This window comes from Geotrypetes seraphini, chromosome 8, assembly GCF_902459505.1.
Source record: "Geotrypetes seraphini chromosome 8, aGeoSer1.1, whole genome shotgun sequence".
Taxonomy (NCBI): Eukaryota; Metazoa; Chordata; class Amphibia; order Gymnophiona; family Dermophiidae; genus Geotrypetes; species Geotrypetes seraphini.
Window position 1 is genome coordinate 6,857,617 of NC_047091.1, and position 23,137 is coordinate 6,880,753.

A 23,137-nucleotide genomic window follows, 5' to 3' on the forward strand; every position below is an offset into this window, starting at 1 on the left:
AAGGAAAGCAATCAAATGAAATGAAGCATATAATTATAGTTTTAAATATCACAGCTTGCTCTTCTGATGTAAGTGGTATAATTTCTTTCCTTGTGTGGGAGGAACTTCAAACCAGCTTTTAGTGCTGATAAGTAGGAGCAGCGTTATAGAGTGTTAGATTGTCAAGGAAATGGAAGGGAAAGATTGCAGTTAGTTTAGCGGGGTTTTAAAAAGGTTTAGATAATTTCCTAAAAGAGAAGTCCTTAGGCCATTATTGAGATGGCATGGAGAAATCCATTGCTTATTCCTAGGAAAAGCAGCATAAAATCTGTAGGTGGGAAGTAGAAAAGGTGTGGTAAAAAAGACTAAGAATGTTATAATGCCTCTGTATCGCTCAATCTTGAGTATTGAATTCAGTTCTTGTCTCCTTATCTCAAAAAAGATATAGCAGCACTAGAAAGTGTTCAAAAAGAGCGACCAAGATGATAAAGGGGATGGAACTCCTCTTGTATGAGGAAAGACTAAAGAGGTTAGGGCTCTTCAGCTTGGAAAAGAGAGGGCTGAGAAGAGATATGATTGAAGTCTACAAAATCCTGAGTGGTGTAGAACAGATATAAGTGGATCGATTTTTTTTACTGCATCAAGATTTACAAAGACTTGATGAAGTTAAAGAAATACTTTTAAAATCAATAGGAGGAAATATTGTTTTCACTTGGAGAATAGTTAAGTTCTAGAATGCATTGTCAGAGGATGTGGTAAGAGCAGTTAATGCAGCTGGTTCTAAAAAAGGTTTGGACAAGTTCCTGGAGGAAAAGTCCATAGTTTGCTGTTGAGAAAGACATGAGGGAAACCACTGTTTGCCCTGGATTGGTGGCATGGAATGCTGCTACTATTTGGGTTTTTGCCAGGTACTTGTGACTTGGATTGGACTCCACAAAGACGGGATACTGAGCTAGATGGACCATTGGTCTGACCAAGTAAGGCTGTTCTTATGTTTTACTACTTTGGATCTAGCCAGGTACTTGGTACCTGGGTTGGCCACTGTTGGAAACAGGATACTGAGCTTGATGGACCTTTGGTCTGTCCCAGTAGGGCAATTCTTATTTTCCTGGGATCACTCAAGCTGAAGAGCATGGGGCCACCAAAGAAGTCATTTTAACTGCCTTCACTGATGAATCCTGTTCATAAAGGTGGTTAATAAATCCCAATAAATGAAATGTACGCATGTACTTTTCATTTTATACACGATTTGCTTAGAAAATTATCCCTGAACAGTACCCGCACATCTTAAGCAAAGACTATTCCTTCAGAATTGGAAGTAAATTACCAGGCTTAGCAGTGTTTTGTGGTGGGGCTCTTAAAACCTTCACGTTTATACAATTAAAGGTATTTTTAAAAGTTAGCCGAAAGCTTAAATATATGGAAGACCTCACTGTACTGATATTAGGTTCTCAAGATTATTGCCTTACCAGGCCCTGATGGTTTCCTTTTAACTGAAGCCCTGTTTGCTATTTGGTCACTGAGGAGCTTATAGCACATTTTTAGCAAATATGTTTAATCAGTATGTCATGGCTAATTTTCCAAATAGGTTGTATAACTTCTCAAAATTCATGTATAATAAATCTAATCAGATGTTAAAATGAAGGTCTTCCCTATTCTGATTTATGTACTAATTAAATACTGGCCTCTGCTTTTTAGTAAGCACCATACAACTATGTAAATAACCACATTTTACACAGATGTAGGATTCCAAATCCATTCAAAAGATCTACTGAGGAAGAACCACAACATAACAGGTACATTTGCAGGACCAGGCAAACTCTGGATATGGAAGGGAAATACTCAGAAAAATATCCCCATCTAGTTTTCCTTTGAAATTCAGGGGGTGCACGTGCAAACTACTGTGCATTGGAGAAGGTAATAAATCACCATGTATGCCTTTCAAACACAATCTGTCACCTCCCCCCCATCTCTACTGGCAAAACTATCTGTGTTGTAAAACACGAGTCCTAAGATAGGGAGAAGAGGGGAATACTCAAACTACAATTTATCTGCATGAATCTTTAAATTATTACCTGGAGAATTTGCTATGTTTGTGTATTCTCATTATGCTTTTTTCAACATCACCAGTACATTTGCACTGTCTTTTTAGGAGTCAGGAATAGATTTACTAAAAGTACCTTAGCATACACACCCTACTTTTACTTACTGTATATATTCGAATACAAGTCGATCTGAATATAAGTCAAGACCCCCATTTTTCCCCCCAAAAGGAGAAAAAATGGTTGACTCATATATAAGACAGGGGGCTTAATATTCAAGTGCCCTGCGCCCCCTCCCTCACTCCCTGCCAGGCTCTGCACCTAGCCCCCTTCCCTACCCTGCCAATCTCAGTGCCCAGCCCCCCTTACTCCCTGCCAGGCTCTGCATCCAGCCTCCCTCACTCACTCACTGTCAGGCTCTGCACCCTGTCCCCCCGCCCTGTCCCCCCTCTCTCCCTACCCCTGTCTCATCTCCTTCCCTCCCGAAGCCTTTCAGGCCTTCAACGGGACCTGATAGTCCAGCGGTGGGCCAGGATATGATGGATCCTCCATCTCCCGTCCCAGCTGAATAAAAAAAAAACCCACACACTACACCGTGCACCCCCCTCCTTGGTGGCCTTGTGGTGGGCGGGACAGGAGGAATCCCTTCTGCCTCCTGTGCCTGCCAAAATTGACAATTACACCTCCTTTCTACCTCTCTCATGTACCTTTCGGGTTCCTGGTAGCCAGCTGGTTCACAAAGCAGGTGTGATCTTTCCTGCTCTGTTCAAGACTGCTGCGAGTTCTCGACTCATGGGAGGCAGAAGGGTGCGCGGGGGAGTTTGGATTCGGCCAGGACGGGAGATGGGCGGGATCCCTCATGTCCCAGCCCACTGCTAGACCACTGGGTCTTGTGGCAGGCCATATTTTTGGCCTGCAGGCAATGGCCCAAATATAAGCCGAGAGCCCCATTTTTGGGCCATATTTTTGGCCCCAAAATCTCAGCTTATATTTGAGTATATACGGTATTTATTTCATAGATTTCTATATTGCACCATCTACCATTCTAGGCAGTACACATTACATTCAAAATCTTAATGTAATGCAATGCATAGATGCTGTGCTAATGTGTTATAATTGCACATTTTTGTCAGTAAATCTAACCCTTGATGGATTTTGTTTCCTTAGTGGGTACTTTTTGTTATCTAACTCCAAACTGTCACAGAAATCTTAATTAAAGGATCATAATACATTTTGCCATTTATAAATGTCCTGTGAGTGTGTACATTTTAATATCACTTCTAAATACTGTCTGTGTGACATAGCAAAAAGGATGACTCCTGAAGGGGGAGGAAGAGTGTACCACTTGCAAGCCTGAAAGCTATTGAAGCAGTGTATATTCAGATAGATATTTTACTCCTATTGTTCTGAGGCTCACCACCCCAGAGACCTGCAAGACCCAGGGTGAAATCAGTAGGAACAGATCTTCTCTGCCAAGACTGAGGAGCTGTGGGTGAAGGGTTCTGCTCACTGACCTCTCTGCTGCTTCTCTGTGGCTTAGGCAGCTCCTGGCTCACCAGCACTATTGCACACCTGAAGGTCATGAAAAGGAAGGAATGAGGGGTGCTTCCAACAGAAAACTGCAGAGTTGAGGCTAACTCAGTGGTGCAGTCTCTCCAATGTCCTTGTTCTCACCTCCACCCTTCTTGCCCCAGGTACACAGTAAGTACCTGTCTAAAATAAGTAAACTACTTTGATTGTGTACACCACACAGAAAAAGTGGTATACAAGTCCACTTTTTGGGATGGTCAGCTAGAATGAAAGCAAGTCATGTGGATAACTTGGGTATGGGCATGGGTATGTAAGTGGTTGGCTTTGAGTGAATTTTTCTTGTCCTATAAATTTATGGCATTTTTTAAATTGTACTTATTTTAATGTAAACAACTGAATTTCGTTAGAGTGGTATGTCCAATCTGATTTAGTCAGGAGCTTAAGCGCAGGCTGTGTGAGCTCCTACCGGCTTGGCCAGGACTAGCATGGAATGTTGCTACTATTTGAGGTTTTGCCAGGTACTAGAGTCCTGGATTGTGGTAGACACCTGGAATGCGCTTCCAGAGGGTGTGATAGGACAGAGTACGGTATTAGGTTTCAAGAAGGAATTGGACAGTTTTCTAAAGGAAAAGGGGATAGAGAGGTATAGATAGAGGACTACTACACAGGTCCTGGACCTGTTGGGCTGCCGCGCGCATGGACTGCTGGGCACAATGGACCTCTGGTCTGACCCAGCAGAGGCACTTCTTATGTTATGTTCTTATTGGCCACCGTGAAGACAGGCTACTGGGCTAGATGGACCACTGGTTTGACCCAGTAAGGCTATTCTTATGTTCTTTTCAAACTACAACAATACTTCAAAAGAAACTTTTATACTAGGGATGTTCATTCATAAACAGGGAGCGCTGTTCTTCCATTTATTTTATCTTATTTGGCAGACACCAGACCCATGAGCGAAGCTTGCAAGTCAGTGGATTAAAAAAAAAAAAAAGGACAACCAGATAATAGTGAATGCAGCTCTTACACATTCTCAGGGAATATACAAGGGCAGCAAAATGATTTAAGTTACAATGCATTACAATTCAAAAGAGGGCGTCAGAGGATCATTTATACACTATGGCAAGCAAGGAAGAATTTCAATTCTGAATAGATTTATGTAGGAGCTGTTTCCTAGTGGCACAGTAGCATTTGGAATAAAGAATGACACGGGGACAAATTTTTCCCCATCCCCACGGGATCTCATTTTCCCCTCCGGGCGAGTTCTTTTCCTGTCCCATTCCTGCAAGCTCCGTCCTCATCTGCACAAGCCACAAACACTTTAAAACACATTTCAAGTATAGAATATGATAGTCACACTACGCTTACTTGAAAAGTTTATCTTTACGGAAACTCCGCAGCTCCTCTCATCCAATTCTTCTCCAAGGCATGGTCTACTTCCCGCAGAACCAACAGAATACTTCTAAATCTTCCTTCCACAAAAAGCTGCAATACAAATGTGTTTTCCACTCCATACTCACCTTTCTAGGTGTAAAAACTTGGAATGACCAGGATGGAACCTAACTACACCATATTCCGGAAGAAACTGAAAATTCATCTATTTGACACTTAATCACCTGTATCCTCTCCTCCCCTCTCCCTACCCTCCTCTTTCCTTCTCCCACCCCTTCTCCTTCCTCACCCCCCTCTTTAAGTCGCCTTGAGCCTACCTAGGCATGAGCAACGCAAAAATAGAAGATTAGATTAATAATAATAATTTTATTTTTATATACCGCTATACCAGAAGTTCAAAGTGGTTCACAACAAAAAATTAGTACATGCAGTGTGAATAAAAATAACATGAAAGTTACAGTAAGTAATAAAATGCAGCAGTTAAACATAAATAATTTAAAAGAAGACATAATTAAGATACCAACCTAGCAAACAGAAGTGTTTTTTTTAACAATTTTCTAAAATCTAAGTTAGAAGAAGCCTCTAGTATAATTTTCCAAGCCATGTATTCAATTTGGTGGCTTGAAATGAGAAGGTTCTATCATGGAACTTCTTATAATGACAAAATTTTCTAGAAGGATAATTAAACAGGTTTAGCCTACGTGTTCTCGTATTGGAATAACTTAAAGAGAAATGAGGTGCTGAGGTAAGTAAGATCCTGCTTCCGCCAACAACATTTTGCCGTCCTTGTTCAATCCATCATCCTCTCCAGACTAGACTATTGTAATTCCATCTATCTAAGTCTAACTAAAAAAAAAGTCTTCAAAGACTTCAACTAATTCAGAACACTGCGGCCAAGTTGATCTTCGCAAAACGCAAATTTGATCACGTTTCCCCACTTCTGTCCAAACTCCACTGGCTCCCAATAATTTCCAGGGTCCATTTTAAATGCGCCTGCCTAGCTTTTAAAATCCTACATGGCATCCTCCCTCCCTTAATCCCACTTTCTTGGAACTCCTCGAGTCCTGACACCACCAGGCCCACCCAAAAACTCAAACTATCCTTCCCCTCGCTAAAAGGAAAATTGGGTAAATCTCTCTTCTACAGATTCACAGGGCTTTGGAACAACCACTACGGGATCAGGGCTCCTTCCAACTATTCCGTAAGCACCTAAAAACTAGACTTTTCATAAAAATGTAATGGCCTCCTCTCCCCTATACTCATCCTCCAAACCCAATGTGTTATTTCTTCCTTTATTAAGCTCTTGTAAACTGTGCCGAGCTCTATAATTATGAAGAGGTTGCGGTATATAAACTTAAGGCAGTGGTTCTTAACCTTGTTGGAGGTACTGAACCCCACCAGTTTCATATGCGTGTTCACCGAAACCTTCTTTATTCCCTTAGTTTTGCCGGAGCTAGACTAGAATTACTCAACTTGGCATTGTAAATCATGCAATTAGGACGTTGACTCCCATCACGTTCCGTTATACATGTGAATCCATATTGTACATATTCGTCCGACCACTTTCGTATTTTGCTCGACATAGTTAGTAAGGGATTAAAATATTAAGATAGGTATCACACGACGTACCATCACAACAGTTACAATTCGACTACTGTGTGCATCAAATCCCCTGCAGCGCAGATAGGCCAAGCGATGTTGCGTGATCACCTGCAGCCAATTATGGACAAGCGGGGCGTATCATCACGAATCATAAGCGCTTCGGTCACGTTCAATCATCTATCAGTTAAATCACAAATTTTGATCAGGAATTGATTGATGTATATAAGGCGTTAGTTACAGATTGATAGATCAAGAAACCGAGTACACGATCAGTCTTGATCAAAATCACTAAATAACTGATAGATGATTGAACGTGACCGAAGTGCTATATGAGTCGGAGGTGTGTTTTGACCTCCGCCGAACCCGCGAGACTGACTCACCGAACCCCTGGGGTTCGGTTGAACCCAGGTTAAGAACCACTGACTTAAGGTTTAGTTTAGAGGTGCAAGATAACATAAGAACATAAGCAATGCCTCCATTGGGTCAGACCCGAGGTCCATCGTGCCCAGCAGTCCGCTCACACGGCGGCCCAACAGGTCCAGGACATGTGCAGTAGCCCTCTATCTATACCCCTCTATCCCCTTTTCCAGCAGGAAATTGTCCAATACTTTCTTGAACTCCAGTACCGTACTCTGTCCTATTACTTCCTCTGGAAGCGCATTACAGGTGTCCACCACTTGTTGGGTAAAGAAGAACTTCCTAGCATTCGTTCTGAATCTGTCCCCTTCCAACTTTTCCGAATGCCCTCTTGTTCTTTTATGTTTTGAAAGTTTGAAGAATCTGTCCCTCTCTACTCTCTCTATGCCCTTCTATCATGTCTCCTCTGAGTCTCCGCTTTTCCAGGGAGAAGAGCCCCAGTCTCTCCAATCTTTCAGTGTATGAAAAGTTTTCCATGGTCTGGTAACAGACCGAAAAACCGCTTTATGACAAATGTAGGAAAACTTAAACAGAACTCTGGACTCAACCGGCAACCAGTGAAGTTTTTGATAGAAAAGAGTAACGTGCTTCCGTTTTTTTTTAATCCAAAAATGAGGCGAACCATTGGAAGAAATCCGTTTGAAGAAAATGTTAAAAGAAAAACTGTTCACACACAAAAGCCATTCTGTGGTTTCTCTAATTCAAATAAACGAACTGCTTCTATGACCCCCATCCGATAGGGGGGGGGGGGATAAAACTTTACCTCGACACCAGCCCCCTCCAGCGCTTTCAGCCGGAACCAGCCTTTCCGGAAGTGAGCGAAAGGACGGCTTCCTGCCAAACGGGTGTGGAGGAGGCGCGCGCACAGCCTCCTGGGGCGCTGTAGTCCTTCGGCGGGCGACCCGGGAGAACGGCGGGCGGCGAAAGACTACGATTCCTAGAGGGCCAGGCGCCCGCCCGCGAGCTCTGCGTCGAGGGGGAGGAGCTGAAGCGGACGGCGCGCGAGCTTTGCGTGGAGCCGCGCGGGGGGCGTGGCCGCCGGGACGGGCTTATTTTTTTTGCGCCGTCGGCCCGCTCGTACCGTTGACATGACGAGCGATGTCGCTGGCTGCTAGCCCGAGGCCCCCGCTCCCTCCTCCTCCTTCTCCCCCCATGAACGACGGGGACGCGCCGGCCTGGGGGCTGCTCGGGGGCTGCGATACCGGCAGGTGGGCGGGGCTGTGCAGCCGACGGCAGAAAGCCCGGGAAGAGGCCATGGAGCGGCTGGCTCAGGCGGTTCGGGACTGCCTGGGAGAAGCTCATCTGTCGCCCGACGGGCCCTCGGAGCTCCGCCAGCTGCTGCTGCTGCTTCTCAGACTGGCCCAGAGCTGTCCGTTCACCGACGTCAAAGAGCGCAGTTCCCAGCTGCTGCGAGCGGCGCAGGTAAGGGGAGGGGGGAGGGGCAGGGGTCTCCAATAGAGAATGACACGGAGTCCCCGCGGGAACTCGGTTTCCCTGGCCCAATCCTGTAAGCTCAGCCTTAACCGCGCAAACCTTGAGCACCGATGATTTTAAAAGTGTTTTGAGGCTTGTGCAGATGAGGACGAAGCTTGCAGTAATGGGGCGGGGACGGGACGGGAAAATGAGTCCCCGCGGGGACGGGAAAAAAAAAAAAACTTGTCCCTGTGTCATTCTCTAGTCTCCAATTCGAAACCCTTTGCAGGGCCACATTTGGGATTTGTAGGGACTTGGAGGGCCTCAGAAAAAAATAGTCAATGTCTTATTAAATAAATTACAGTTTTGCATGAGGTAAAACTCTTTATAGTGTATAAATCTTTCCTTTTGGCTAAGCCTTAACAATAATATTATCATTTATAGCTAAAGAGACAGATGATCAAGAAACTGTTTTATTTTACTTTTGTGATTTATGATAAATAGACAGAGGGCCTCAAAATAGGACCTGGCGGGCCCGCAAGTTTGTAGGGCAGTGGATGGGTCCCTGCCTACGTCATCTTGTCATACATGTGCACTGTTTTACTCCTTTGGCCTTCTCAAAAGAGCATGCACTAAAACTACTCTCGTACTTAAAAAAAAAAAATGTATTTAAGGCCCAGGTTGGTCTGTCAATGGTCAGGTACTGTACCGTGTACCATACGTGTGTCAATCTCAAAGCGTTCATGACCCCTATTGAAAATGCCACCTAATTGCATGCTAAGCATACATACAGTGTGTGAATGGTAAATGTAGAGGCTTCTAATTTAATACAAGAATGTGAGGAATTATCATAATGGGCCCTGTGGGTATAGCTACCTACAGTAATCTTAAAGAGTTTACAATACAAATTTATTGATTTGGTGGATTTTTTTTACTCTTTGCATTACTACAGTTTGAGATGAATTATAGTAAACATTCATGCCAATTACATACATAGAAAAAACTATAGTGAGTCAACCATATAAAAGAGAGAATAACCAATAATGTAGCCATATGGATAAATCATAGGTATAGGAGATGTTATAGCAGATATGAGTACGAGATCTGCTTTAAAAATGGTGTGTGGTGGAAACTCAGTTGAAAACGTATACATGGTCCTGTTTCTTTAGTGAAGAATGTTAATTTAATGACTAACAAAATAAAACAAAACACACAAATGTTTTATTTTACATAACAGTACAAAAGGTAAAGGCTTTAGTAAGGATATAAAGAAGCTGTGGCAGCACCACAGATCCAGTTAAACTTTTTTTTTTTTTTTTTTTGGGGGGGGGGGATTTGTGTGGTATAAGGCCAAGGTTGTTCTCTTAACTTCATTCTCAGGACTGGACAGAGATTAGTAGAGCTGTCAATCAGGTTTTTAAAGTGAAGTTTTAGGTCAGTTTGAGCTTTTTGATAATGATACCCTTTTTTAATTCATAGACTAGTATCTAATGCTGATTTAAAACAGGACTACAGTACAAACACCATAATGAGTTTGAATACAGATTCAAAAATTCGAATAGGACAAAAGTACGTCTCCACACTTTAGGTCACTTTGCAGCTTGAGCTGAAAGATTCAGGAGGCAAAAAAGATGAATATAATTTTTTTTTAACAGTGCTGTGTGTACAGTGTTAACTCTATACAAGTTTACAATTAATGTTTAACTCTAGTCATGCAAATACTAGAGGGAAGAGAATTCACTGTTTACAGCCTAAGAATGGATTTATGCAGTATGCTGCTGGTACACTTCAAACAGCAGGTTCTACAGTGAGATGGAAGGGAGATTTCTTAAGGGTTCAGGTTAAGGGCAAAGTTGGCTCAGAAGGCACATGGAGTTTAAGAAAGGTTTGGACAATTTCCTGTTGGAAAAGGGGATAGAGGGGTATAGATAGAGGATTACTGCACAGGTCCTGGACCTGTTGGGCCGCCGCGTGAGCGGACTGCTGGGCACGTGGACCTCAGGTCTGACCCGGCAGAGGCATTGCTTATGTTCTTCATAAGAATTGCCATACTTGGACAGACCAAAGTCCATCAAGCCCAGTATCCTGTTTCGAACAGTGGCCAACCCAGGTCCCAAGTACCTAGCTAGATTCTAAGAATAAGCAGTGGATTTCCCCAAGCCATCTCAATAATGGCCTACGGACTTCCCTTTTAGGAATTTATCCAAACTGTTTTTAAACCCTGCTAAGCTAACTGATTTCATCACATTCTCCAGCAATGAATTCCAGAGTTTATTTACAAGTTGTGACATTCTTAAGAAACCTCTTAGCTAGGATCAATTGTGCTTCATGATGTTAATACTAAATTGTTTGGATTTGTTTTGTTGAAGACTTGCAGGTCTATGGCAAAAAGCAGCCTCCCTGAACACAAAACAGCCTAGAGAGTTGCAATTAATAAATACAAATTCAATATCACTGAAGTGGGGGAAAAAAAAGCCTATGTTCACAAAATAGAAAACAAACATGCGCATCATGACTACACTTCCAAACTGGGTCTGTCTTGACAGTTTCTTCCAGCCAAATGCTAAAATACTAGCTGACTTCTTCTTAAACAAGATCAAAAGGTACAAAGTGAGGTAGAAAAAAAACAACGGTCTCTGAACCATCGGAATACACCATACCCAAAGACAATGGACTCCTGTATGACTGACCAAATTTAGTCCACTTTCAAGCCTCTACTACAACATCTGACAGTCCTTGACAAATGCCCCACTTGTATATTAGCAGATACCCCAGATCATATTATAGCCTGATTGACCAAACAATCTACTACAGCATGTCCAACTACCTCCTCAAATGGATCACACTGGCTTCACCCAAAACACAGACCTCTCAAATCCTTCAAATTACACCCATTTCAGGCATCCCTATGCTAACAAAGCTCCTGGAAACCTGTGTCTGCAAACAACTCATAACTTATATCGAAACATTCTCCTGCCTCCACCCTTCACAATTCTATTAACCTTAACCACTAAAATGAAATGATTCCTAAGTGTGGGACACTAAGCTGTCTATCTTCAGTTTGATATACATACAGAAGTACAACTCGTACTTCAGAACGCGGTCAAGGCTTCATTTGATTTCACTGAGCAGTATTTCCAGTGGCATAGACTCCTACACTTCTCCTGTAGCAGATTCAGGAATGATACATGGTCATTCAATCAGGTTCGTTTGGCACGATTTACCTTTAGTAAAGCAATGTTGCCTCGGATCCTGTAACCATTAGATTCTAGGAAGTTCACTACATTCTTTCAGCAACACTTCCATTATTTTTCCAACAACCGAAGTGAGACTTACCGGCCTGTAGTTTCCCGTTTCATCTCTGCGACCACTTTTGTGAATAGGGACCACATCCGCTCTTCTCCAATCCCCTGGAACCTCTCCCGTCTCCAACTGTTCCTTTTTTCAAAGAAGTAAAGCTCAAACACATTTTAACTCGCTATTATCCTACCTCGGTACTAAGACCGGGAACAGTCTTCCAACAGTCATCAAGACAGAGCACAACTACCTCAGATTCCAAAAGAAACTGAAAACCTTCCTCTCTGAGAACATAACTCCATCGATATCTAACAGGTTTGCTCACCCACAGTGACCTGTATAGCATTTCTCCTTTCTAAACACTCCCAAATGTCACAGAACTCGGTCATTCCATCCTACTTGTGTTTAACACTCCTGAATTGTACTTCAAGATGCCATACCTTAATTCTAATTGGCTACTTAATGTTCTCCTTCACTATGTTGTCTTATTTATTTTAGTATTTATATACCACTTACGGTCTAAGTGGTTTACATTCAGGTACTCGTACCTCTCTGTCCCAGTGGGTTCACACTCTACCCAATGTACCTGGGGTAATAGGGGATTAAGTGACTTGCCCAGGGTCACAAGGTGTAGTGTGGGATTTGAACCTACAACCTCAGGGTACTGAGACACTAGCTCTGGTAACTTCACTAGCTCAGCTAATTCCCTTTAGTACAGGGGTAGGCAATTCTGGTCCTCGAGAGCCGGAGCCAGGTCAGGTTTTCAGGATATCCACAAATATACATGAGATAGATTTGCATGCAAATCCATCTTGTTCATATTCATTGTGGATATCCTGAAAATCTGACCTGGCTCCGGCTCTCGAGGACCGGAATTGCCTACCCCTGCTTTAGTAGATCACATACCTTGTATTCATTGCTGTAACTAAAATATTATGTTAACTTCTTGATTTGTAAGTTACTTTGAGCCTAGTTAGGCTTAGAAGCCCTCATTCTTGTAAGGACATCGAAAGTTAGGTGGCAATAGGCAGTCTACCACATCCTAACTTAATTGTCTTAATTGGCAATAAATGACTTGGTAATTGACCATTGTTTAGAACAGGGCTGCCCAAGTCCGGTCCTCAATTTTCAGGATATCTACAATGAATATGTATGAGAGAGAGATTGCATACGAAGAATGCAGTGCAGTCAAATCTCTCTCATGCATATTCATTGTGGATATCCTGAAAACCTGGCCTGCCAGTAGATCTCGAGGACCAGAGTTGGGCAGCCCTGGTTTAGAACCAGTTAAAAACAATGGCTCTGGATTTCCAGCAGCTGTTTGTTCAGCTGAAGGTGGCTTTAGAGAATGACATGGGGACAAATTTTTCCCCGTCCCCGTGGGAACTTATTTTCCCATCCCGTCCCCCATGAGTTATTTTCCTGTCCCTTCCCCATTCCTGGAAGCTGCACCCTCATCTGCACAGGCCTCAAACACTATAAATTGTAAGTGTTCGAGGCTTGTGCAGTTAAGGCAAAGCTTACAGGAATAGGGCAGGGACAGCGATTAAACTCATGGAGACAGAAGTGCTCCTGATTGGCCATTAAGCTACAGCTCTGTCTCCCTGACTGGTGGATGTATGGCAATCAGCTTGAGGGAACATTAGGTAGGCCTCATGGGAACCCTGAACCAGCATCCATCCCCATCGAAGTTCCGTAGACCTGGGGGTATCCTCACGATCCCTGTTCCTGTGCAGACCTCTTCTATGGACCCTCTGGAAGATTTTAATTTTTTAGAGGGAACACTTGAAATTTCTTTTTGAGACATTGATGGTGATATGTGCAACTAATATTGACACAGAATGGATATTGAAGTATTACGAACTAAGGAGACATTGTTTCTGGGAGTGAAAGTTGTGACCTTTCCAGAGCTTTCTTGTGAAATACAGAAGAGAAGGAGACAGTTCTTTTTTGCAAACTCCTTGAACCTGAATGAGGAAGACATCATAATTAGGAGAAAAACTCTACCGCTCCAGTCCACTGTCAAAATCCTGGAGTGATGCTAGACTAAAAATGACCATGGAATTCCAAGTAGCTGCTGTAGTTCGCAAAGACTTTGCAGCACTCTGGAAATGGCAATCCAGTCGATCTTACTCTTGACATTTCCAAATCCTATGCCAAGTCTTTAAGACTATTGCAATCTTACCTGTCTACCATGCCCCTAGAAGCATTACAACAGACTGTAAACAATTGAGCACACTGCTTTGAGCTTTATTTTCTGTCTAAGGAAAACCGACCATGTCACGCCTTACTACAGACGACTGCACTGGCATCCCATTGAGGCCCACTCATTATTTAAGCTAGGCTGCTTCATGTACAAGGCACTGAATGGTCTCCTACCAAACTATATGATGGCAGTATTTGAATTTACCTCCCCAGCCTGCCTTCTGCATTCCAGCTCCATATTCACCTACTCCCTGCAAGGAAGACCTAATAAAGCTTGCGTCACAAAACTTATCTTACCAAACAACTCGCCTAAGCCGACATTTCTGACTATTTCCCATGATAGGATCCTCTTCATCATACATGCATTTTAGCCAAAACTTAACACTTGTTCAATCAATTTCTAGCAGAGCATTAAACCCTGCACTATCGCTTCATGTCTCTCTCGCTTCCTCCCCCGAAGACGACTGCAAATACTCCATGCACAGATCCTCCCCCCTGCTACTTGCGTTTGGGATTCCCTATCTTTAACTTCAACTGTATGCTTACTTGGATTTCTTCGTATTAAACTCACCTTGATTGCACCTGATGATGACCCTGCTGTTAATACTTGTTAACCGCATCAAACATCACAGTATATAAATAAAATTTTATGTTATGTTTCTTTTGTTGCATCCTAATGTGATTCATTTGGGGGCTACTTTCTATTTAAAATTTCCATGTAAATGTATTTGTTTGACTGCAAATTATCTTTTTGGGTACTCGTATCTGTTTGCCTTTTTGACAACTAGAAGGATTTCTGTGGTGATCCCAAATGATAGGACTGTTAATGGGAGTTATTGTAGTGCTCTAGTTTATTTCTTTATTCCTTTTACCTTTGACTGTATAGCGCTGTGTACATCTGATAGTGCTATAGAAATAATTAATAGTAGTAGTATTGATATTTTGTGGGCTTGAGCTGATTTCCTTTTCTTACTGTAATGGAAGATGTTATATTCTTAATATTTTTTCCTATTCTTGTTTTAGCTTTTCTGTACAAGTTGTATATTTTAGAAATTTAAAAAAAAAATCATTATGGTAGCACTGAGGATATTTAGGCCTCCTTTTACTAAACTGTGATAGCAGTTTCTAGCAATGGCCTGTGCGGCTCCCGGCCCTCATTGAGTTCTATGAGTGTCGGCAGCAGCATGGGCCATTCAGCACGGCTTCCCATGCTATCGTAGTTTTGTAAAAGAGGGGGGTTAGTGCTGATAAAGCAGAGATACAGCTGAAGATCATTAAGGGTAGAAGAAAATGGGCCTTGAAATCTTGGTCATCATATTCTAAGCTTACTGTATTCATAGTTACCTACACATTGGAGACATGCAGCTTTACATAGGTAAGGGAGCTCAAAATGCAACAGTGCCATTATATACTGTATTTGTCCTGGACTTAGTGACTTCAGACAAAACTTGCACTAGAGTGTTATGAAGCAGTGTACGCTGACTTAGTCTGTCTTCAGTAAGTTCTGTTGTCTAGGTTATCTCCGTAAAGTAGTAAGCTGCATTATTGGTTCTGCTCTTTGTCGAGCTTTATTGTTTTAATGTGTAATAGGATGGTGGTTGTTTTATTTGGCAAACTGTTGTGTAGTTTGCTGTCCTTTTATTATGTATGCTGTAATCCGCTTAGAATGGTTGGCTATGCAGACTATACACTTCTAAATAAATAAATAAAACCTGTTATAGTAAAAATGCTTGTTCCAACATGTGAAGGGCAATTCTATTATCCTTGGCATTTATCTTGAATACTGGCATTTATATGTGTAAATGTACATTTTAAAGTTCCAGCAGGGTGCCTAAGTACTGTTCTGCAAATACCTGCTTAATTTACAGGAGAGGAAGTTCCAGGCCAGAATTGACATCGGAGGTGAAGGCTTGTGGGTCCAACGCATGTACGCACCTGGCATGGCTCGGGGAATCAGGAAGAACAAGATCACAAAGGCAACGTGATCGACTCGCGTTGCCTTTGCGATCGACCATTTGAGCACCCCTGGGCTAGAAGTTATTGAGGTGGTGTTACCTAGCTAATGTTTGTTGCTTTATACCCAGTTGGGTCCAAGATCTGTGAGGTGATTCCTAGGGAATATAGGAGAATTTCAGCGGAGTACTTAAACGAGGTTTAACGTGGATAAGTGTAAGATGATGCATGTCGGTAAGAAAAATCTTATACATGAATACAGGATGTCTGGTGCAGTACTTGGAGAGACCCCTCAGGAAAGAGACTTGGGAGTACTGGTCAAGTCAATGAAACCGTCTGCGCAATGCATGGTGACAGTGAAAAGGGCAAACAGAATGCTAGGAATGATTAAGAAGGGGATCACGAACAGGTCGGAGAAGGTTATCATGCTGCTGTACCGGGCCATGGTGTGCCCTCACCTGGAGTACTGCGTCCAGCACTGGTTGCCATACATGAAGGGCACAGTACTACTCGAAAGGGTTCAGAGAAGAGTGACAAATGGTTAAGGGGCTGGAAGAGTTGCCGTACAGTGAGAGATTGGAGAAACTGGGCCTCTTCTCCCTTGAAAAGAGGAGACTGAGAGGGGACATTCAATGATCGAAACATTCAAGATAATGAAGGGAATAGTCTTAATAAAGACAGGTTGTTCATCCTCTCCAAGTTAGAGAGAACGAGAGGGCACTCTCTAAAGTTAAAAGGGGATAGATTCCGTACAAACATAAGGAAGTTCTTCTTTACCTAGAGTGGTAGAAAACTGGAACGCTCTTCCGGAGGCTTTTTAGGGGAAAGCACCCTTCAGGGATTCAAAACAAAGTTAGACAAGTTCCTGCTGAACCAGAACGTACTCAGGTAAGGCTAGACTCGGAGCACTGGTCTTTGATCTAAGAGTCGCCGCGTGAGCGAACTGCTGGCCATGATGGACCACTGGTCTGACCCAGCAGTGGCAATTCTTATGTTCTGTTCTAAAATAATGGATAATGGGGAAATAAGACAAATTTAGCCTGTACACTCTCCCCAATGTTAAAAGCATATACTAACAAAGATACATCCCAGCTGTAAAAACTGATCTCTTGCAGAACTCCTTCTCAGAGTCCATTGGTGTTGCCTTCCTCATTGGTTATCTACCAGTTTAAAAGTACTGTAACTTTTTTTTTTTTTTTTGATCAGTATAGGGTTCATTATGTTACATACAGGATTCTCTTGAAGTATTACTCGTACATCTCATAAATTCAAAGTCCTGCGATTATGTTGTCCAGGCTTAATTCACTTAACATTCATCCTACGACACAATAATTGAGCTCCAATAGTATTATTATTTTGCTTTATAAATATAAATTTGCCTTCTGAAAGATATTGTAATAGAGCTTCACATTTTAAGCTGTGGTCCTCATGTTTCAGAATTCTCACTTCACCTCTTTTTTAAAAAAAAAAAAAGTCACCAGAAAAGACATTGCTTATACTAAAGAACTCAAAATTTCCCTTGGAGACCAAATAGAACAGTATGCAATAGTTAATTAGTGGTCCTGGATGTCACACTTGTTACAGGAGTCCTTTAGCCACAGACAAATACAACTTTAATCTTTTAAAATAAGTTGAGGTAATGATGTGAGTCACAGTAGATTCACTTAGTTCATAGCCCACTGTGGTCTTTCTGTTGTCATTGGGACACATTCAAAGGGGAACAAAAAAGGCAGAAATTGGGAAAAGAACCAATCTGAAAACATTAGGTTACTCCCTGTTAAGTACTACAACTCTTAATCTGTCCCAGCCAGTTAAGGCTTCATATATCGTTTCTCCCTTTTGCTTAAAATTGTTGTGTGGATTTTTTTTGTTTGTTTTAAATAAAGCAAGTCTCAGTCTTGAGCTGCCCCTAAATTCTGTTTCAAAGCTCTGACGCTAGATCAGTAAATGTTTAATCAGGAAGACAATTGTCTTTGATAGCTCACTGACCCAGTTGAGTAAATGCAGTATGGACTTTGTAGAGATTACTTTGTTATTTTTGCATTTAAACACCAACTGGTTCTTGCATGCACACACATCCCACGGCGATACTCAATCCCTGTACAAAATCATGCATCTTTAAAATCACCCAGCCAGTGCTATGGGTCTGGAAAATCTACATTACCTCAGTCAATTTTAGGTTGCTGAACTGTTGCTGAGCGAGTTCAGCAAGGTTCTGGTTGGTCTTCTTAGAGATTTATTTAATAACGTAGATAGGGAAGGGTCCATGGGACTGGAAAAGATTAGATGTGGTCCCTTTTAACAAAAAGATAACATAGAAGAGGTGGAAAACTAAGTTGGTAAACCTCACTTTGGTCAGAAAAGCAATCCAGAGGAAGAACAGAAAACATAGTTTTATCAAAGGAAAATTGTGGTAGATGAATCTGATTTTTGTGATCAGGTGACCAGAAAACTGGATTGAGAACACACACTACAAGATGTAATCTGTTTGGATTCTAGTATAGCCCTTGACATGGTTCTTCATAGGAGGCTCATAAATCGAATGGGCTGAAGTTAGGATCCAAAGTGGTGAACTGGATTAGAAACTGGTTGACTGCCAGATGATAGGGTGGTGGTAAATGGGATTCACTCAAAGGAAAACAGGTCTGGAGTCAGTATACCAAACCTTTGGCTCCTACTGATATAAGGCTTTAAGACAAGTTTTGTTCTGGGGTTGTTTTTTTTTTTTTTGGGTGGGGGGGTTTGTGGTGTGGGGTTTTTTTTTTTTTTTTTTACATCTGTCTGGATCTAAAGTACTGGTATATTTGTATGTTAAATTTACCAGTACTTTAGATCTAGGACAAAGATGGATATAGATATGGTAAATGGCTCATTTTATACTATATTATAATAGAAGTTCTTATTTTGAAGAGTGGAGTCTGAGTTGTTACATTTTTTTACTAACTTCACCCAAAATTGCTTCCAACTGCACAACCCTGAGCATTCCATTACAAAAATTTCCCTTCTCCCTGGATGCATGTACATAACATCTATCAGTGCACCTTGTTCCTGCCTTAACACCTCCACTGTTCCACAAATGCACCTCAGTCCTATCTCAGAGCACTGCTTTCTGTTTGAACTATCAACCTGACATGCAGTTTCCTGACTTGTAGCACTTCTGCTCTTTTCAAATTAGTGCCGAGATCTATAGACTTCAGAGGTTTCAGAACAAGGCAAGAAGCCCATTCTCATTTCAGATCTACTTCCATGGTTTGGTGCTTAGCTTTATTTGTCTCACGCGGTTCCTGCTTTAGCAGGTGAAAGAAACATGGTGAGTCTGCCAGGGTTCATGGTGAAGCAATTAACAGGATCAGCCACTATCTCGCTCCTAATGAATAAAATTCACTTTATGGGGATAATTTTATAAAGTAATTTTAGTGTCTGTGGCTCTGTGTAAAATCGCTTTCAATAAAATTAGGGGGGGGTCCTTTTTATTAAGGTGCGCTAACTGATTTAGTGCGCATTAAATGCTAAGACATTCATTATATTCCTATGGGCATCTTAGCATTTAACGCACAGTAATTGATTTAGCGCATGCTAAAGGTTAGTGCACCTTAGTAAAAGGACCCCTAGGTTACGTGTAAAAGTATACCTTGTTGGGGCTTGGTCTGGCCACAACATAGGCAGTATATATGCTTGCATAATCACACTTGCACATCTTGAGCAGATCTGCCTTCAATGTGTAGCACTATTACTGCTGGGTTTGCACTTAGTCTCTGGGGTCTGCTATGTTTCAATATGTAACAAAAAACATGTCAAAGGTCTTGGATGTTCTAACAGTGTGTCTCAAACTTTTTAAGCTCCAGCACACCCAACGGAGCAAATGTTTGTCATGGTACATTATAATGGAAATTATAAAATTGCAAAACTAACAAAATTAAGTAATTTTAACAGTGAAACTAAAGTAAATAGAATAGAATTGCTAATCAATGCGATGTTCTTGTTTTTTGAGTGCAAATTAATTCAAAACGCAACTCCATAGTCAAAAAGCAAACATACATTTCATCATCCACCATCTGTAGTAGTTCTCTTTTTTTTTTTTTTTTCCCGATTTAATTTTCAGAGCTGAAAATCCAAGTTCGCAAAGATAAGAAGATCCAAACAGTAACAAAGCCTTGATTACTTTGTTGCTCAAGTTAGGATAACTACTGCATAAAAAATAAAATGACTTGCCCGATAGTTTTCAAGGACCAATCGCGTCAAAGAATGATGCTTGTCTGGGCGATTGTATCATTGTGTTAACAAGAGTCTGTAAATTTTGTGAGCGTATGTTATCTGTTCTAGTGTATACTTATGAAGGGAATTTTTAAGAATAAAGTAAAATTCTGGAATCTCTTCGGGGCACATCACAGTGCCGTGGCACACAGTTTGAGAGACACTGTTCTAACATGTACTCTGAAATCCCATCCGAGTGAAAACAAAGCATTTATCTTGATAGCAATTTCCTACTCCACATATAAGTGAAGGAAGCCCTAAGCTTAAAGGATGCACTTGGAAAGAAAATATAATTTTGGCAGTCCCCAAAGCTTGCTTAAATTTTCAAATATATATTACCCTAGTTTATTTTCCTTTTAAAAAATATTAATAAGATATCAAGGAATTTATCAAAGGAATAAAAAACACCACCCACAGATTTACAATGATCTGATGCAAAGATTCTCTTGTGTTTCTTGGCTGCATTAATTGAGAGACATTAGTCAATCACGTTCAACTTCCTACATTATTCAAACTAGCTATTGGCTCCGTCCCTTGGTACCAAGATATTTTTAACCCAATTGGCAAGCAGTTTGCGACTTCAAAGGAATCCTTGTTGCCGGGCAGAAGAAGTGGCTGATTGAGCAGTTCCTTCTGCTTTCTGGACTTTGCTATTCACGGCTTCCTATTTCCCTGCAGCCTAGCAGATTTTTATCACTGCAGCTGCATATTTTATGGTCATGTTTTCCATGTTATGTCAGTCCTTTATAAGGTTTACAAACTGGAATTCAGGCTTCACAGATTAATATCCTATTCTAGGCCTTCATGTGGAAATATATATGGTCGGCTAGTCCATTATTTTGGACATATCGCTTAGAGCAGTGTTCTTCAACCTTTTTACATCCGTGGACCGGCAGAAATAAAAGAATTATTTTGTGGACCGGCAAACTACTAAGACAGAAATAAACACATTTTTGCCCCATCTCCACAAGCTCCGTACCCACAAACCATCTGATCCCATCTGCACAAGCCTCGGTTATGATTTTATATTGAACGTATTGTATTAAAGTATAAAAAGAAACAATATTCTGTACAATTGTCATTTTATAAATATTCAGAGCAAGGACCAACAAAACCGCTGTCTCCCCTCCCCTTCACATATATCCCCTCTACTATCAAGAAAACTGAACAAGCCAAATTATTACAGAATGCTACACAGAAATATCATGCTAACAGAATACTGCAGTCACACATGATAGAAATAGTGTTAGGCTTTGCAGTTTCCAGTTATGTCTCTAGCAGGATATATATTTCAAATCTGATATTTTGTAATGACAAAATAGAAATAAAATGATTTTTTTCTACCTTTTGTGGTCTCTGCTTTCATCTTCTTTCCACTCTTCCTTCCATCGTCTGCCCGTTCCATCCACTGTCTGGCCTCTCCCCCTTCCATATGTATCTGACTTCTTTCTATGCCCTTCTCCCCTTTCCATCCAGCCTGTGCCTCCTCTCTCCTTTTTACATCATTCCAGCTTCACTGCTTTCTTCATTTTTATCTCTCCTACACCAGATCTAGCATCTTTATCCCTCTCTCATTTCTCTGCTGACCCCCTTTCCAGCATCAATCTCTCTCTACTTTCTCATTCCTGTCTCTCCCCTTTCCCTCCTCTAATCTCCCTGCCAGCTGTTTCCTTCCTTTTTTCCTTCTCCCTTCCCTCCTTTCCCCTATCCAACAACAGCTCTCTTCTCCTCCCTTTCCCTCTTCCCCTCCCAGCAGCATCTTTCTACCTCCCTCCAGGTGCAGTAGCAGCTCTCCCTTCATCCAGCAGCTTCCCAGTCTCCAACAGTGGCTTCCTCTCCTTCCAGCAGCTCTCAGTACTTGCCTGTAGCAGTGATTTCCTTAGGCAGCCTTGGGTCCGTGGCCGCCTCTGAGGAAAGGGGAAGTTGCCAAAGTGAATCACTGCCCTGGTAAGTACAGAGCTGCTAGGAGAGGAGACATCCACTGTTGAAGGCTCCCCATGATCTTACTCCTGCTGTGCCCTGCACATTTGCAACCCCCCCAAGCCGGCAAAAACAGCTTTGCACCACAGGCCCTGCCGCCCAAGACGAGCCGGAGGCATCCTACCCGCAGCATCCTGCACGTGGGCAGACTCTCAGCACAGACGCTGCTGATGGCCCCAGTCCACACGCTGACCCCCCCCCCACGCACGCTGACCATCTCCCTTCTACCTGCACCTTCCCCGGGGCCCTCTTCGGCGACTCGGCAGGGGCAGCGATCAAGACAGGCTGCCGACGTCGGGCATTCCCTCTCCGAGTCCCGCCTATTTTGTTTCAACTTCCTGTTTCCGCATAGGCGAGACTCACAGAGGGAATGCCTGACGTCGGCAGTCTGTCTTGATCGCCCGAGGCTGGGAGCAACAGAAGATTTCCGAACACCACCGGGGCAGGAAATTTAACGGCGTCCATCTCGCTGGCCCTGCGTGGACCGGCAGGAATTTTCTGCGGACCGACACCGGGACACACTGCGGACACAGGGACAAATTTTTCCCCGTCCCCAGGGGAACTCATTTTCCCGTCCCATCCCCGCGATTCTGTCTCTGCCCCATTCCTGCAAGCTCTGTCCTCATCTGCACAAGCATCAACACTAAAATTATAAGTGTTCGAGGCTTGTGCAGATAAAGCAGAGCTCACAGGAATGGGGCAGGGACAGCAACAAATCTGTCCGTGTCATTCTCTAATATCACTACCGCCACAGTTTACCAACAAAGAGAATTATCTGCAAGTATTCGGCCTTGTTGCCATTTTTTATATGAGCAGAGAAATTAGGTCACTTTTGTATTTATCCAAGTAGTTGCTTAAGGAAAAGCATCGATTAGAAATCATAACTTAAATCAATAAGGCTATGACCAGGGACAGGCAAGGTGGTTTTAAGAAATCAAAGTAACCCAAAAAATGGGGGTTTGCTTTAAGATGTTCAACTCTAGCATGTGAAGAAACTGTTTTACACTCCTGTTCTGTGTTAGGCTTAAAGGTATACTTGCCTTTATATAGGCAATGTTTTGGAAGTGATATGCCTT

General features: G+C 42.2%; 2 protein-coding genes across 2 annotated transcripts in view; one reads left to right on the forward strand and one right to left on the reverse strand.

Moving 5' to 3' along the window:
• Positions 1–7,851, reverse strand: part of IFI6 (interferon alpha inducible protein 6) — a 52,267-nt gene extending 44,416 nt beyond the window's left edge. Inside the window, exon 1 of the mRNA XM_033955407.1 lies at positions 7,723–7,851. The gene's annotated coding sequence lies outside the window, so the exon portion shown is untranslated. The remainder of the gene's footprint in view (positions 1–7,722) is intronic.
• Positions 7,852–8,025: 174 nt separating this feature from the next.
• Positions 8,026–23,137, forward strand: part of SESN2 (sestrin 2) — a 51,098-nt gene continuing 35,986 nt past the window's right edge. The window contains exon 1 of the mRNA XM_033955402.1: positions 8,026–8,381. Coding sequence (XP_033811293.1) covers positions 8,058–8,381 — 324 coding nt within the window. The 5' untranslated portion in view covers positions 8,026–8,057. The remainder of the gene's footprint in view (positions 8,382–23,137) is intronic.